Genomic DNA, 13,840 nt, shown 5'->3' with positions numbered 1-13,840 from the left:
ATCATTAGAATCAAGGCAGTTACACAGACATCTGGAATGATACATCAGCCTTTGGTGATAGTTTCAATAATACATCAAAATAATAACATTATTTGAAGGAGGAATCGGAGACTTTATGGCTGTGTCTGTAGGACGTGGTGGATTCGTTGTTCAAATTCAGAATGTGACAAACAGGTTGTTTGTTTGTGTGTTTTTTGTTTGTTTGTTTGTTTGTTTTGTGTGTGTGTTTAAACGTCCTGAGCCATTATGCTAGGAAACAAAGCTAACTGGATTTGCATTAACTTTTTAACTGCTTGTTTGAAGTTTTATATTGTTGTAGATGTTTGTGTCTGCCTGTGTATTTGTATTTTCTCCAAGAAATATATTATACTGTATATGTCACATCTCCAGCACATTAGTCAACTTCATATTCTGCAGATCAGAGAGCCAATATCAAACCTTCCCAGGGTGTCTGTATTCTGACAACTGTACACTGAGACCATGCCCACACAGCGCAAAGTGACGTGGAGAGTTGGCAGTTATCAAGGTAATTGGATAAGCCATATGAGAAAATTTTGGAGCCAAAATAAACTTTGAATCATACTTACAGGGTGAAGAGCTATCAGTCAGTTTTAGCTGCATAACAAGTCATTCTAAAATTTGGTAGCTTAAAGGAATTTTTTTTTTTTTAGTTTGAGAGTTTATAGATCAGTCATTTGGGCTGCAGTGGTCTGGACAGTTCTTCTAGATCAGCTGTCAACTAGCGGATCGAGGATGCCCACAGGAAGAATGGCTAGCTCCACGCAGACCTTCCTCTTCCAGCAGGTTAGCCCAGGCTTGTTCGCACAGTGGGCACAGGTTTGAGATTCAAGGGGTGGCAAGCAGACTCTGCCTACGGATGGTAGATGCTGCTGTCACATTGCAAAGGGGTGTGGATAGAGGGAGAGAACTAACTGTGGTCACTTTTGCTAACCATCTTCAGGAGGCACATGTTGCATGGGACAGACACGCCATCACTTCTTTTTTTTAAAAATATATTTTATTGATTTTTTACAGAGAGGAAGGGAGAGGGATAGAGAGTTAGAAACATCGATGAGAGAGAAACATCGATCAGCTGCCTCCTGCACACTCCCCACCGGGTATGTGCCCGCAACCAAGGTACATGCCCTTGACCGGAATCGAACCTGGGACCCTTGAGTCCGCAGGCCGACGCTCCATCCACTGAGCCAAACCGGTTAGGGCCCGCCATCACTTCTTGAGAGCATGGACCACATCTGCCTTCTCCTGCCTCCGGTATCTACCAAACACTCTGTCTGGCACATTACAATTTTGTCCAAAAATATCTATGGACTGAATGAATAATCAGAGGGCTCGTGATATTCAGGAGATATGAGGGGTGGTGGGAATGGCCTCTTTCATGCGCCATTGATTGACAACCTAAATGACTATGTAACACTCTGACATTATCTCAGGCTCATCCTTCAGAACCTAAAAAATACTCACAGGAGGGGATCTTCATTTTTCTCTCGTCTGATCCTCTGATCAGAAGTTATACTGTTCAAACACATGCTTATTTACACTTGTGCGGTGTCAATTTTATTTTTTAATAAGAATTGGATTCTATGTCCAAAGAGGTCTTGCCTTGGCTAAGTATTAAAAAAAAAAAAATGGTCTCATGTTATTTTGTGTATTTCACGGCTCAGCCACTGCTCCAGCTGTAGCACTCCACGCCCGGTTTAGGTTCAACTTATCATCTTCATGGCTACCAGGTTTTTGTTAAGTAGACTCACACGTAGGCATTCATTTTCCATATGCTCCTCATGCACTTTGATTTCTCTGTGCATACTTCTTCAAGTCATTGTATTTCAAGTTTCTCTTTCAGAGCAAATGATCTCTATCCTAAAATATTATTAAGAAAGAAGTAAGGCGAATTAAGGTGAAGATAACTGTTAGGGAACTAGGAGGCTCTGAATGAGCTCAAATCTCCTGGTGATCATAAAATATTAAGAGAACTTTTAAATGATACATAATTAATGAAACACAAAAGATAACTTCAGGAGCAAAAAATGGGAGGAGTCCTAAAAATCTAGGGGAAAGAGAGTCCTAATTTTAATGGGAACTTTGTGGCAACTGAAAACCATGCAGAATATTTCACTTGATTGTTTTTAGAGCCTCGATCACATTATTAAAATATATTTTGAGAGCACTTAGAAAAGAATCAGTAATCTCTAGGAAGCAACTAAGCTTTCTAAGAATTAGTTATGACTAAACAAATTTTATCTTCTTAGATGATGGAAGGACAGGGAAATCAAGTAAACCCAAGAGATTTGGCAAGCTCTTGTTAATTTCTGTAATTCTATGCTATGTTGAATTATGATCTGGATATATGGTACAGTGACATAGATTTATAAACTTTGATTGCCATCTTAAACATCCAATCCATAGAGGAATGCTGAAAATAATAGGATAATGAACCAAACTTGTTATACTATTAAAAATTACCAGAGAAAAACTTCAATCCAAAAATCCAACTATCCTATATAATAAAAGGGTAATATGCAAATCGACCAAATGGTGGAGCAACGAGTCACTATGATGTGCACTGACCACCAGGGGGCAGACGCTCAAAGCCACAAGTCGGGCTGGTGGCTGGTAAGCACAGTGGCAGCGGCGGGAGCCTCTCCTGCCTAAGGATATCCGATTGCGGACATTCCCCAAGGGCTCCTGGACTGCTAAAGGGCGCAGGCCAGACTGAGGGACCTGCTCCCCACCCACCCACACACCCCTCAGTGCACGAATGTCATGCACCAGGCCTCTAGTAGAAACATAAAATATGAATGTCCACAGACATAGACAAAAAAGTCCTAGAGATTTTTTAAAATATATTATTTTTATTAATTTCAGAGAGGAAAGGAGAGAGAGACAGAAACATCAATGGTGAGAGAGAATCATTGATCAGCTGCCTCTTACACGCCCCCTACTGGGGATCCTGCCGAAACCTGGGCAACCAGGGCTTGTGCCCTGACCGGGAATTGAACCCCAACCTTGGTTCATAGGTCAGCACTCAACTACTGAGCCTCCCCAGCAGGCGAGGTTTTCTTTCATGGAGTAACAATATGATACAGTCCATCTCAACTGTTGCAATTACAGCTTGATTGCATCAACAAACATCTAGTGTCTCTGGAGCCAAAGAAATGTTAGCTTCACTATCAGGAATGAAATTAATAAACTAGCTTGTGTTCAGAGCTGAGCAACCAAGAAGTTGAAGGGAGTTAGAATTCCTCACTATGGTTGAAATAAGTGCGCGTGATTAGCCTGGGAAACAGAAAACTCTGGACAAAATAGTCATCTTCATGTACTTAAAGGGACGCAGTAAGGAAACTCTGCTAATGAACGCTAAAGGGTGGAAGCTGCAGGGAAAGGGATTTCAATACAACCAAAGACAGATTCTTCTAAGCTTTGAGACAGAAGGATTTCCTTGTTACTGGAAGCCTCGAACCTTCAGCATTTTGTCTACGTGACTGGGATGTTGCAGGAATTCAGGTGTTTAAGATTGGATACTTAAAGAATCATAGGGGATAACTCTCTGAATAACATACTCATTTTTTACAAATTCTACCAGGGTCCTACAGAACATTACTGCGTGAAATGTTAATATGTGATCCTTGAAAAAAATAGCTCTTTAGGCAAATGTTAGAAAATGATACCTATCTTATTTTTGGTCTCAAAAACTTATACTATATATTAACATCTTAAGGCTTTGAAAAGCTCTCCTGTGTGTGTGTGTGTGTGTGTGTGTGCACTGCATATATCTATATATTTGCATTTTGTTTTTTAAGCTGAATCTCTCCAACTTATCTGAGCACAGCCCCAGTTTTTCCAGGGACACTTTGTATCATCTCAGAGAATGAAGGTTTCACCAAGCAGTTCCCAAAAGCCCACTACAGACCGTCCGTCCCATTCCTGCACAAATCTATTCCAAATTCAGCGTTTCACTGGAATAAATGGCAACATCCCATAATTCCAGGTCCTCACCACTGTTCCAAAATTGTTTCTCTCTTTGACTCACTCGTTTAAAATATACGGTCTAAATACAAACAAAACACTGAGGCTCCGTATCTCTGAAAACACAACAGGCTCTGCTTTGTTTGGGGTCTTGCAGCTTCCTGCTTGCCATCCCTAAAGCGGGGGGACATTCTATGTCGCTTTCCGATATATTTCCACTGACTGAAACCCACTGTGGCTAAGAATAAGCATTATCACTGACACATTGTTTTGAGTGAAACATCCTTGAGAAAAACAGCTTTCTTTTTCAAAGGCATCCACGCACGCAGTGGTGAGAAGCACACCACGTGTTGAATAATCTCAACCTTTTTTGACAAAGAGCAGAGGACTGGAAGCCAGGGAACACAGACTCTGTCGGCAGCTGACAGACAGCTGGGTGAGCTGGGCATCCAGGCCACTGGCCACTCAGGGCATCCCTTGACAGGCAGGACTTCCCCGGCGTTTTCTGACTGACAACCCATTAGGACTCATTTCTGTGTCTGACTGACGCTGTGGGGCTTAGCATCTTCTAGTGAGCAAGCAGAACCCCCAAAGCTCCCTTTTATGAGAGAAAAGATATATTGAAAAAAAATCCATATTAAAAGCAGGAGGTAGTATATGGCATATTAAGGCTGAGTCCTTTGAACTACCAGATTATTCTACCTCCCCTTGAATTCTTCTTTACTAAAGTCTGACCCCTTGTAATACCTACAGCCCAATAGGTGTGAGTCCAGCAAGGGAGCTTGGAAGAAGAGACGAGTTCTCTAGGATTTAGTTAAATGGAGAACTTTGCCACTGAGTCATCAACTCTGAAAGTATTCCGGGTGGCTCTGCTTCCACGGTTCTGTAATGCATGCAATTTTGAAGCGTATTATTGACTGAAACATTGATCCGGTTCAGCAGTACCCAAGGCTGTGATTAGTTTCAATTGCAACTTCGTATGGCATCACAAATAGGAAAGAGACAATAGAAGTGGAAGAGAGTAGCTGCAAAAAAAAAAAAAAAAAAAAAAAAGCAAAAATACAAATATTAAACCAGTTTTCCCCGACCAATATACTTGGGCATGTCACTTCACCCTCTAAAGACCTCTGCTTCCTTCCACAGATTAATGATTGGGAAAGTCGATCTCTTCCATTCCCTCCGGGGGTAGGGAACATCTCCAATCACTGTATGGATAGAAGTGAAAAGTGCTTTACATAAGCTTCAGTTCGAATCGAAACGTTTCTCAAAAACTTTTATTTTTCAAAATAGGCTAAAAAATAGCCCCAAGGGATTTGCTCATTGACTTCCTGAAAAATAAATAAATAAATAAATAAATAAATAAATAAATACTTAAAAAACTGTTGGCAAAACTGGGAAACGGGTGGTAGATTAAAATATTGTACTGATGTCAAATGTCAAGTTTACTGAAATGCGTAACATTGCTGTGGTCACTGTCAGGAAAGAAGCCCAGTCTTAGAAAATGGTGGGGAGTTACAAGCTTCCAAAGAAGAGATCTCAGCAAGCAGCAGGTCAGCAGGCCACAACACTATGGATGAGGATAAACAATGTGACCCAGTGGACCGGAGAAAGCAGTTTGCTACCAACAGCTCAGCAAACAGCAGAAAGATCAGCACAGGCGCGCTGGCTCCCTTGCCCACATGCCCCGTGGTGTGACACAATGGGCTCAGGTGGCTGCTGTGCACACAGTGGATCGCACTCACGCTGAAGAGCCCGGAGCGGAGGGCTCAGCACCTTTGCAGCAATCAGTAAACAAACCTATCCTTCCCCCCGGAGAGCAGGAGCAGGCAATCACAAAGTGGTCATGCTGTGGTCCTCATGTGGTCTGGCAGCAAAGGCTCTTAATTGACGGTGTGACTATAGAAATGACTCAGAGTCAAAAGATATTTAGGCCTTGCATTTCAGCTCAGTAGGCAAGAACGTGCAGGGATGCGTGGTGGACTGCCTCTCCCTATAATTCACCTGTCGGCTGGACATATTCTTGGCTGAACTCAATTTTCATATATTTATATCATCCCATCAGCAATTTGGGTTAAACATACTGGCAAGGGCTAGGAACAAATCTGTTCGATTTATTTCAAACAGAACTTGATTAGGGTTATTATTCACAGAACCCCCATCCACAGGGTCAGATCAGATGGGCAGTGTTGACCTCAGCCACGCACTTTAGGATCCTAGACTCAAATGAGTTAGTCCCAGAGAGGACCAATCGGTCTAAGCTCAGACAGCCATTGAGCTTCCTCTTTTATGGTATGCGTGGATTGTGCCACCATACTGTTGGTATTAATTAGAACCCAACAGGAGTGGTTGGCAACCACACCAACCAGAATGTAGTCCAAGGCCAATTGATGGATCCATGTACAAGCAGGGAGTTTAGCCTGAGCGATTGATCTCCTATGGCTTGTTCTGTCTTATTGGCTATGGTAGCTAAAGTTATGGACAGGTTCCTGACCTGTCTCTCAAATGTGGACTCAGGTGGCAGGGAACAATACTCACACTGCCGTACGGAGACAAGAATCCATGTGGGATAGATACTCAGGTAGAACAGCTCTCTTTTACCTGGAGGCCTATGAAAGGAATGTGACCCAAGGAGTGGTGTTATAGCCAATCATTGCAGGGGGGGCAAAGATGCGTCAAACTGCTCACCCTTGCTCGATAGAGAGATGTCCTATGGCCCATTCTTCCCCACATGAAACCATGTAACTGAAGGGGACAGGTTCGATTTGGGATTTGTTGATAAGCTTAATTTGGATGCCTACTACATTAATTTGGATATTCCATATGGGCACGGTCACCCAAAAGCTGTAGCCTTGAAAGCCATCCACGGTATAACCCAAGGACACTCAGGTGTTAGGAAAAGCATAGGGACTGATATGAGCCTGACTGTGTTTATACATGTACAATGGACTTCACATTTAGGAGCCGCCTTTGATCAGATCAGGCACGTAGAGTAACTCAGGGCCAGCCAAGCCCTCATGAGTTTTTCTGATCCCATGCATATCAACTGACGTGATAAGGCCTGAAGTAGGTCAGGTTGGCAGTCAGAGCTGCTGCTTGTCTCAGTGGAGCAAATGATTGTTTTACCAGGCTGCAGGACTGGAGTTTGGAGATAAAGATAGAGTCCATCATTTCCCCCTCCCAGTACCTCCAAGGTCTAAAGTATTCCTTCCCCAACTGAAGTGGTTATTGGTGCCAGGGAGGCACCAATAGGTCTCCTTCCAAATTTGACAAGTTTTCTAATTATTTGCAGCCTCAACAAAATGCATGCATAGATAAGGCACATATTGTCTCGATGCCTGAATATTGCAATGAAGTGCCAAGCTTCCTTTCTGGTAGTGGGGAGCCATCACACAGGAAATACTTCCTTTACTGTCATTAGGATCCACTTTTAAGTGGTTACTCACATGGCTCCCAAAATTTTGAGTTGGGTGGTTGGGCCCTGAATCTTATCAGAATTAATGAGCAATTCCGGGCCTTCGCGTGAGTTAGCATCTGCTAATTTCATTGGGGCTTATCGACATAAAATCATCATCGTAGTAGGACCAAGTCACCTGCAAGAAGAGAGAGGCTTGTTCTGGGTTCTGACCTACTCATGGGTGGCAAATCACAGGAGAATCTAAGTATTACTGTGGCTGCACAGTAAGTATGTTTAGGAAGCTGTGTCAGGGTACGGATCTTGATTTTCAAGTGCCAAAGGGATTGAGAAAAAGACATGACCAAAACCCAAGATGGCATTCCAGGTGCCATCATGGGCAACTGATTCAGTTACAGTCACAATGTCTGGAATAGCCAGAACTGCAGAAGCAAACACTGAATTCCGTTGGCAATGATCCTCCATCAGCCTCCAGACCCCGAGAGCTTCTTTCACTGGCCACACAAGGCTGTTCTACCAGAAGGGAACTTGAAGCTGAATTGTCATCTGTTGTGCTGGTGTCCCACCCTCGCCTCTCTATACGTAGCTCTTCCAGACTGGGCATGGCTCCCGTGGACATTATGAGCATTCGCAGAACAAGCATGGAAATTATCAATATCAATTACATAGTCAGCCTTGGGAGTAGCAGAAGTGGTCATCACAGCCCCACTCAAAGGTCACAGTCACTGCCTTCCCTATTTGACTCTGTTTCAAAGATGGCTATTAAATGAGTGGTCCTCAACCCTCAAGAGAGCCTGGTACCTTAGTCATCTGAGCACAGATATCAAAAAGACCAAGAAGTTTATGCTTGCCCACTCTTATCTTTCTCCGCTACTCCATTTTGTCCTCCTTAAGGGGTAAGACCTCTGGGATCTCTTGGGAATGAAGACACCTTAAAGGCTTCCCAATGCAGGGCTGAGGTTCTGAGGGAGCTATTTGTTCTAAGGCAGCCACCTGGCTTTCTGGTTCCTGCATTAGAGAGAGTGGCTCCACAAAGCCTTCTGGATCTACAGAAACATGCAGAGCTTGATCTGCCTGAACAACTTACTGCCTCCGTGGAGCCCAACAGAGCCTCACATCTGAGCTGCAAGTCTTTGGTGATCATCGCCTCCGTCTCTACTTTGGGAACCTCCATTTTAATAGGCATGTCCACAATGCCTTGTGGTTTTCTATCCTGGGCTTTGCCTTGGATTCCAGAGTCCTGGTTTAGGAAGTACTATCCTGGACATCGAATGGCCCTAAATCAACACAGCTTCCAGCCCAGGGCCTCACAGCGAGAAAAACAGTGAAGTGGGACACCTTGGGGGGTAGGGGGCAACCTTAAAAACTTCATCAGTCTTTTTCTAGATAAGAATCATGATCGGGCTGTCATTCTATCTAGGATCGATGCAGTCTAGAGCATCTTCAGCCCTCAGACTCTGAACAGCTTCTTCCATGGAATTTCATGGGATTTTACTATCCTCAAGAAAGTCTCTTTAGGTCAGCCATCATGGAGTCATTAAAATGGGGTTCCACAGTGGCAAACCTCATTGTGAAGAATGATGCTGTCCCAATTAATTAATATGCACAGTGGCTTAAATCATGGGGACTATTGTCAAACAACCTAGGTGCTTCCTTCACCCTGTAAGAGCATAACGTTCCTCACCCTCTATCAGCCGTGTGTCTATCAGTTCCTCAGTCTGTTGATCAAAACACCCCTGGGCTTTCTTCCTTTCCTTCTCACTGTGGGTCTGCATCTCTCTACTCACTGTAGGGGCATATTGTCCTCTAGATGTTTCTAGTTTTGACTTGAGACGAGTGCAATTGTACTTTCCTTCCTGATGAGGCCCAGAGTGCTCTCTTAGACCTTTAGTCCATAGGAGAGCAAGCCGCAACCATGCACCATTTGGGCAGCTGGTTGGAGCTTATCCTTCAGCCTCTACCCATCAACTCAATTTGTGTTTATCAGCAACTAGGACAGAGGCGGACCCCTCACTCCTCTCTCTGCACCCTTGGGCCAGCAGAAGGTTTCGCATGGTAGTACCTCCCCTGCCCCAACTCCCACAGGATGATGCAGTGGAACCACATAGTGGCTGCACACACAACAGGTTGTGTAAATCTCAGCCCTTTTGCAGCAAGCAGCAAACAAACCTCCCCGGGACTAAGCAGTCACACACTGGTCAATGCTATGGTCACCTCGATCTACTTCATTACTTTCTGACTATTTACAGAAACCGTGCCCAGTCAGAGGACAGGTAGGCTAGCTTCACAAGAGTAGTGGGGGTGGGGAAATCCCAGAACTTCAAATCAATTTCTTCAGAAAAAGATCCATTAATTTTGAGAATTGAAATAAAAATGTCTTTGTCCAGAAATAAAAACAAAACATGCTATAATTTTCTTTTGAAATTTTGATTAAATCATGAATAGTGTGAGGATAGGAGAGAAAAAGAGGGTCAAGGACAGAGGGGGGGAAAAGAGTTTGCATTAAAATATATATTTTAAGAGAAGCCACCAAAAATATATCTTTGTTGATTAGTATATAGTTCTTATTCATTAGTGTATACGTATACAATAGCATATTCATAGAGATTATGAATAATGACCCAAGAGATTATATTATATCTTGATATTTAGGAAAAATTCTGAGAGTTGCAGGAAAAAGTATACACAGAGACTCTCAATACAGTTCTGACACACAGAAGATGCCCAATAACTGTGTGCTATAACCCAATCTGAAATGCTCACTGTCTTTGTTTTTTCTCTTCTTCTAGCTGGAAAATCTGGAAGTAGAAACTGCTCCATTGCCCTAACTGAGTCTTCATGTCATTGAGACCCTCACTGAGCTTAGATGGCACCATCTTATGTGGAAGCAGGTCACTGCCTGTGTGTGTGGGAAGCTCTCATGTTCTAGGAATGTGTCTACTCTGAGTCATCAAAACGTACTCCTCTCTGGTCACTTCACTCTGCATTATTAGAGAGACATCCCAACTAAGTCAAGCACTGGGAAGGAAAGAACGACTAATGAGTTCAGCCTGTGTACATAATCGCAAGGAAGACGCCCACTGGGACCATGACAGGCTACCGTCTGTAAATTCAGGTCCTCATGGGAGATGAACTTTCTGTAGGTAATATTTTTTTCAAGCAAATATTTATGGCCTCATCAAAGAAAAACCATAGATTGTTTAATTCACCATAGTAACACGTAAATGCTACCTCTGATTAAAGCACCTTGTGTGGACATCCAAGACTCTCTAGTCTTCTGTAAGACAATACTTTGCTCTGTTTTTGACCTTTAATGTTAACCTTAAAAGTATCTTCTGGATAAGACTTCATTTCTACCTTCGTTTCTTGATTTTATATTTTAAAGAGAAACATCTCCATTATTTTGCTAGGGAAGAGATCAACATGAAAGGCAATCTGAAACCCAGTAATGTGTCAGCTGCAGAAGGGTTGATTCTTGTGCATTGCAAGTGCTTCCTAAGTGTTCAAAAGGGAATAGGGGTCAATGAGCTCATCATTTTATTATGCAGGAAGTCAAGCGCTACAATGTACTCTTCATTTCTCCGTAGTTTCTCCACACAGCATGCCCCTTTTACATATAATTTTCTTTTGTTAGAGCTGCTCAGAATACTTGTGCTTTTTGAATCAGAGTGATAAATTGACAGATGTTTTTGTTGACTTTCAGAACAGTTTAAAATTTTCTAAAAATATGGATTCAATAAGCTTAATCTCAAACAGATAGACTCATATGACCACAGAGAAAAAAATAGATCACCTATTTTTCAATCCCGTATTGTTACCTAGACATGAAATATTAACAATGACCCAAGAATAGTTTCCTGAAGGTTGTGATTATGTAATGTCTTCACCGATATGTTGGTCTTTCTGATCTTTGCTAAATGCCAAGATTTTCTTTGTAAAATGTCAGTCTTCTGAGTAGTTTCCCTAAGACAATTCTCTTTGGCTGGTATAAAACACAGCAGAGATTTGGCAATCACTCGTTTTGTTTGATCTATATAGACCTTCAAGTCAGATGGCCCATGCCAGAAAGCTCTCCACTATGAATTTTTGTCTGCATTTATTAAAGGAATCAAGTACATTGTAGTTATCCATGAAGACACAAGTAGAAAACTTGGTGCCAGCTTCCCTGATAAGAGCATTCCTGAGTCTACAAGCTGCCAGTAGCACCAACTTTAAAATTGCATCTGCCTTCAATCTAATAAGGCACAAATATGCACCAGACATCCAAAGTCGATGTCTCAGGAAGACAGCTGTCATAGATCAGAATAACTGTGTTTACTGTCTCAGATCTGATAGGCTGTAATTATGTGGACCCAACCCAAGTATCAACTGGATGAAGAAATAACAAAAGTCAAGATAAGTGTTTTAATGTTTCCTTCTAATGAAGTCTTATATTTGCCTTTAATAACCTCCATTTCTCAAATATTATGTTCCAGAATGTATATGCATTATTTTTTTTAATTTTTCACATTTTCTAATCAAAGTAATTAAAACTAGGGCCTTAAAACAATTTAGAATGTTAAATAGATGTATGTGTGTATATATATATTTACATATATGTACTACTAGGGCTTCCACAAGTAAAAGGAATAATTCAAATGAAACACAATAAGGGGGAATGTAATATTTGTATATAAGTCACTGGGGAGGAAAATTCGTTTTTAATGAGCTATAATAGCATGAGCTCTCTCAAGGGATGCTACAGTACTGCTTTCTGCTCATAAGGTTATTTCTCAACAATCACTATCTCAGCCTAATGACCAGCTCTCAAATTAAAAGCAAATAAGTATGTTTCAATCAAAATCACTTTTATCATAAATTTGCTAAAACTACCTTGCAATTCCCTGGCAAATAGGGAGGTAACAGCCTTGACTCAGTCAGATGGGCTCAAGTTTCTTATGAAATGTGAAAGCGATGAAAGTGCACTGTTCTGCTTTGTCCTTGTAGATGGGATCTCTTCCTAGTTTGGTGGCACAGTAATGCAGAGTGCAGATGTGAAGTAGAAGTTTTGCTTCTTCATCTAATTACTTGCTGTGGAGACTTTAATCTCAAGCAGGTCCTGTTTTCTCCTTTAAACTCAGCCTTCACAGTTACTTTGCTCCTACAGCCTTCTCTCCCTGCCAGTCACTGGAAAGGAAAGAAGAGGGGAGCTGAGACTCTTGGCTGGGGCACATGTGAGTGAGTCACTGGGTATTTGATCTCATTTTGTGTGTGTGTGTGTGTGTGTGTGTGTGTGTGTGTGTGTGTCGTATTTTTATTCAAATATATTTTTATTGATTTCAGAAGAAGGGAGAGGGAGGGAAGGAGAGAGAGAGAGAGAGAGAGAGAGAGAGAGAGAGAGAGAGAGAGAGGGAGAGGGAGAGAGAAACATCAATGATGGGAGAAAATCATCGATTGGCCACCTCCTGCATGCCCCACACTGGGGATCAAGCCTGCAACCTGGGCATGTGACTTCCTGGTTTATAGATCAATGCTCAACCACTGAACCATGCCGGCTGGGCTCTCATTTTTATTTTAAACCTTTAGTTGTAACCGTCTTGATCCATATTAACAATTGGTGATGTCAGATAAAAGTTTGTGAAGAAGCTAAAAGTTTAAGCTTCAAAGTCATCTGCATCCATGTCTAAGCACACGTTGTGGCATTTTTTTGGCTTTGTGACTTTGAGCAACATATGTAAGCTCTGTTAACTCCAGTATCCTCCTAAAAATAGGGCCAATAATAGCAAAATTATTGGGCTGTGGTCAGGACCAAGTGAGATAATGAATATAACAAGCTTGACCGACCATCTAGTAAATGCTTTTTATTTACAGTGAAAATTAGAAATGAAAGCTACCAATGTCAAAAAATAGAGATAAACTCGGTTAATTGTCATGGGAACTACCACTCTGATCACCCACCGTTGGCACAAAACCCTGACAGGGACTTGCCTCTTGAGAAGACAGGAAATGTTTCCCCTAGAAACTCTACCTGTGATAGAATGGCATTCCAACAGTGCCATCCAAAGAAGTCGGGCTCTTAATTTGGCCATTGGAAACACTTCTCAACATTGAAATAGACAGTTGGCAGCTTTAAAATAAACTCTTCCAAAAATTAGGTTTGCGTTGGTAACACGGTATTCATTTCCTTAGATAATATGACATGTATTTCTAAAACTGACATCTATTCACTTGCAAATTTCATCACTGAAAAGGCACACTTAGTTCACTTAATATTACCTAAAAGATGCTAACAGAATTCTCTTTTCAGTGTTCTCACAGTGTTCCCTTTTCATCTCAGGATCCAGGGAAAAGTTAAAATTTAGAAGCACAGGCACAAAGCGTCAAGATAAGTAACCGAGACACAAAGAAAAGATTCTTTCTGACCCCATTGATCACAAAGTCCCAAAGCATTTAAAGCCCTAACTT

The 13,840-nt window shown here is 41.9% G+C and overlaps 1 protein-coding gene across 2 annotated transcripts in view; it reads left to right on the top strand.

Annotated features, from left to right (window-relative positions):
* Positions 1-10,567, top strand: part of OPRM1 (opioid receptor mu 1) — a gene marked incomplete at its 3' end in the record, with an annotated part of 33,252 nt that extends 22,685 nt beyond the window's left edge. Inside the window, exon 4 of one of the 2 annotated variants that reach the window (XM_080664563.1) lies at positions 10,186-10,567. In XM_080664563.1, the coding sequence (XP_080520689.1) occupies positions 10,186-10,224 (39 nt within the window). Of the gene's footprint in view, positions 1-417; positions 463-10,185 lie in introns of those variants that run through there. The other variant, XM_080664564.1, reaches the window with a different exon arrangement.
* Positions 10,568-13,840: the final 3,273 nt, after the last annotated feature.

Source organism: Plecotus auritus (assembly GCF_963455305.1).
Source record: "Plecotus auritus genome assembly, chromosome: 4".
NCBI lineage: Eukaryota > Metazoa > Chordata > Mammalia > Chiroptera > Vespertilionidae > Plecotus > Plecotus auritus.
The sequence above is the reverse complement of the archived record's forward strand: the minus strand, read 5'-3'. Positions and strand labels throughout refer to the sequence as shown.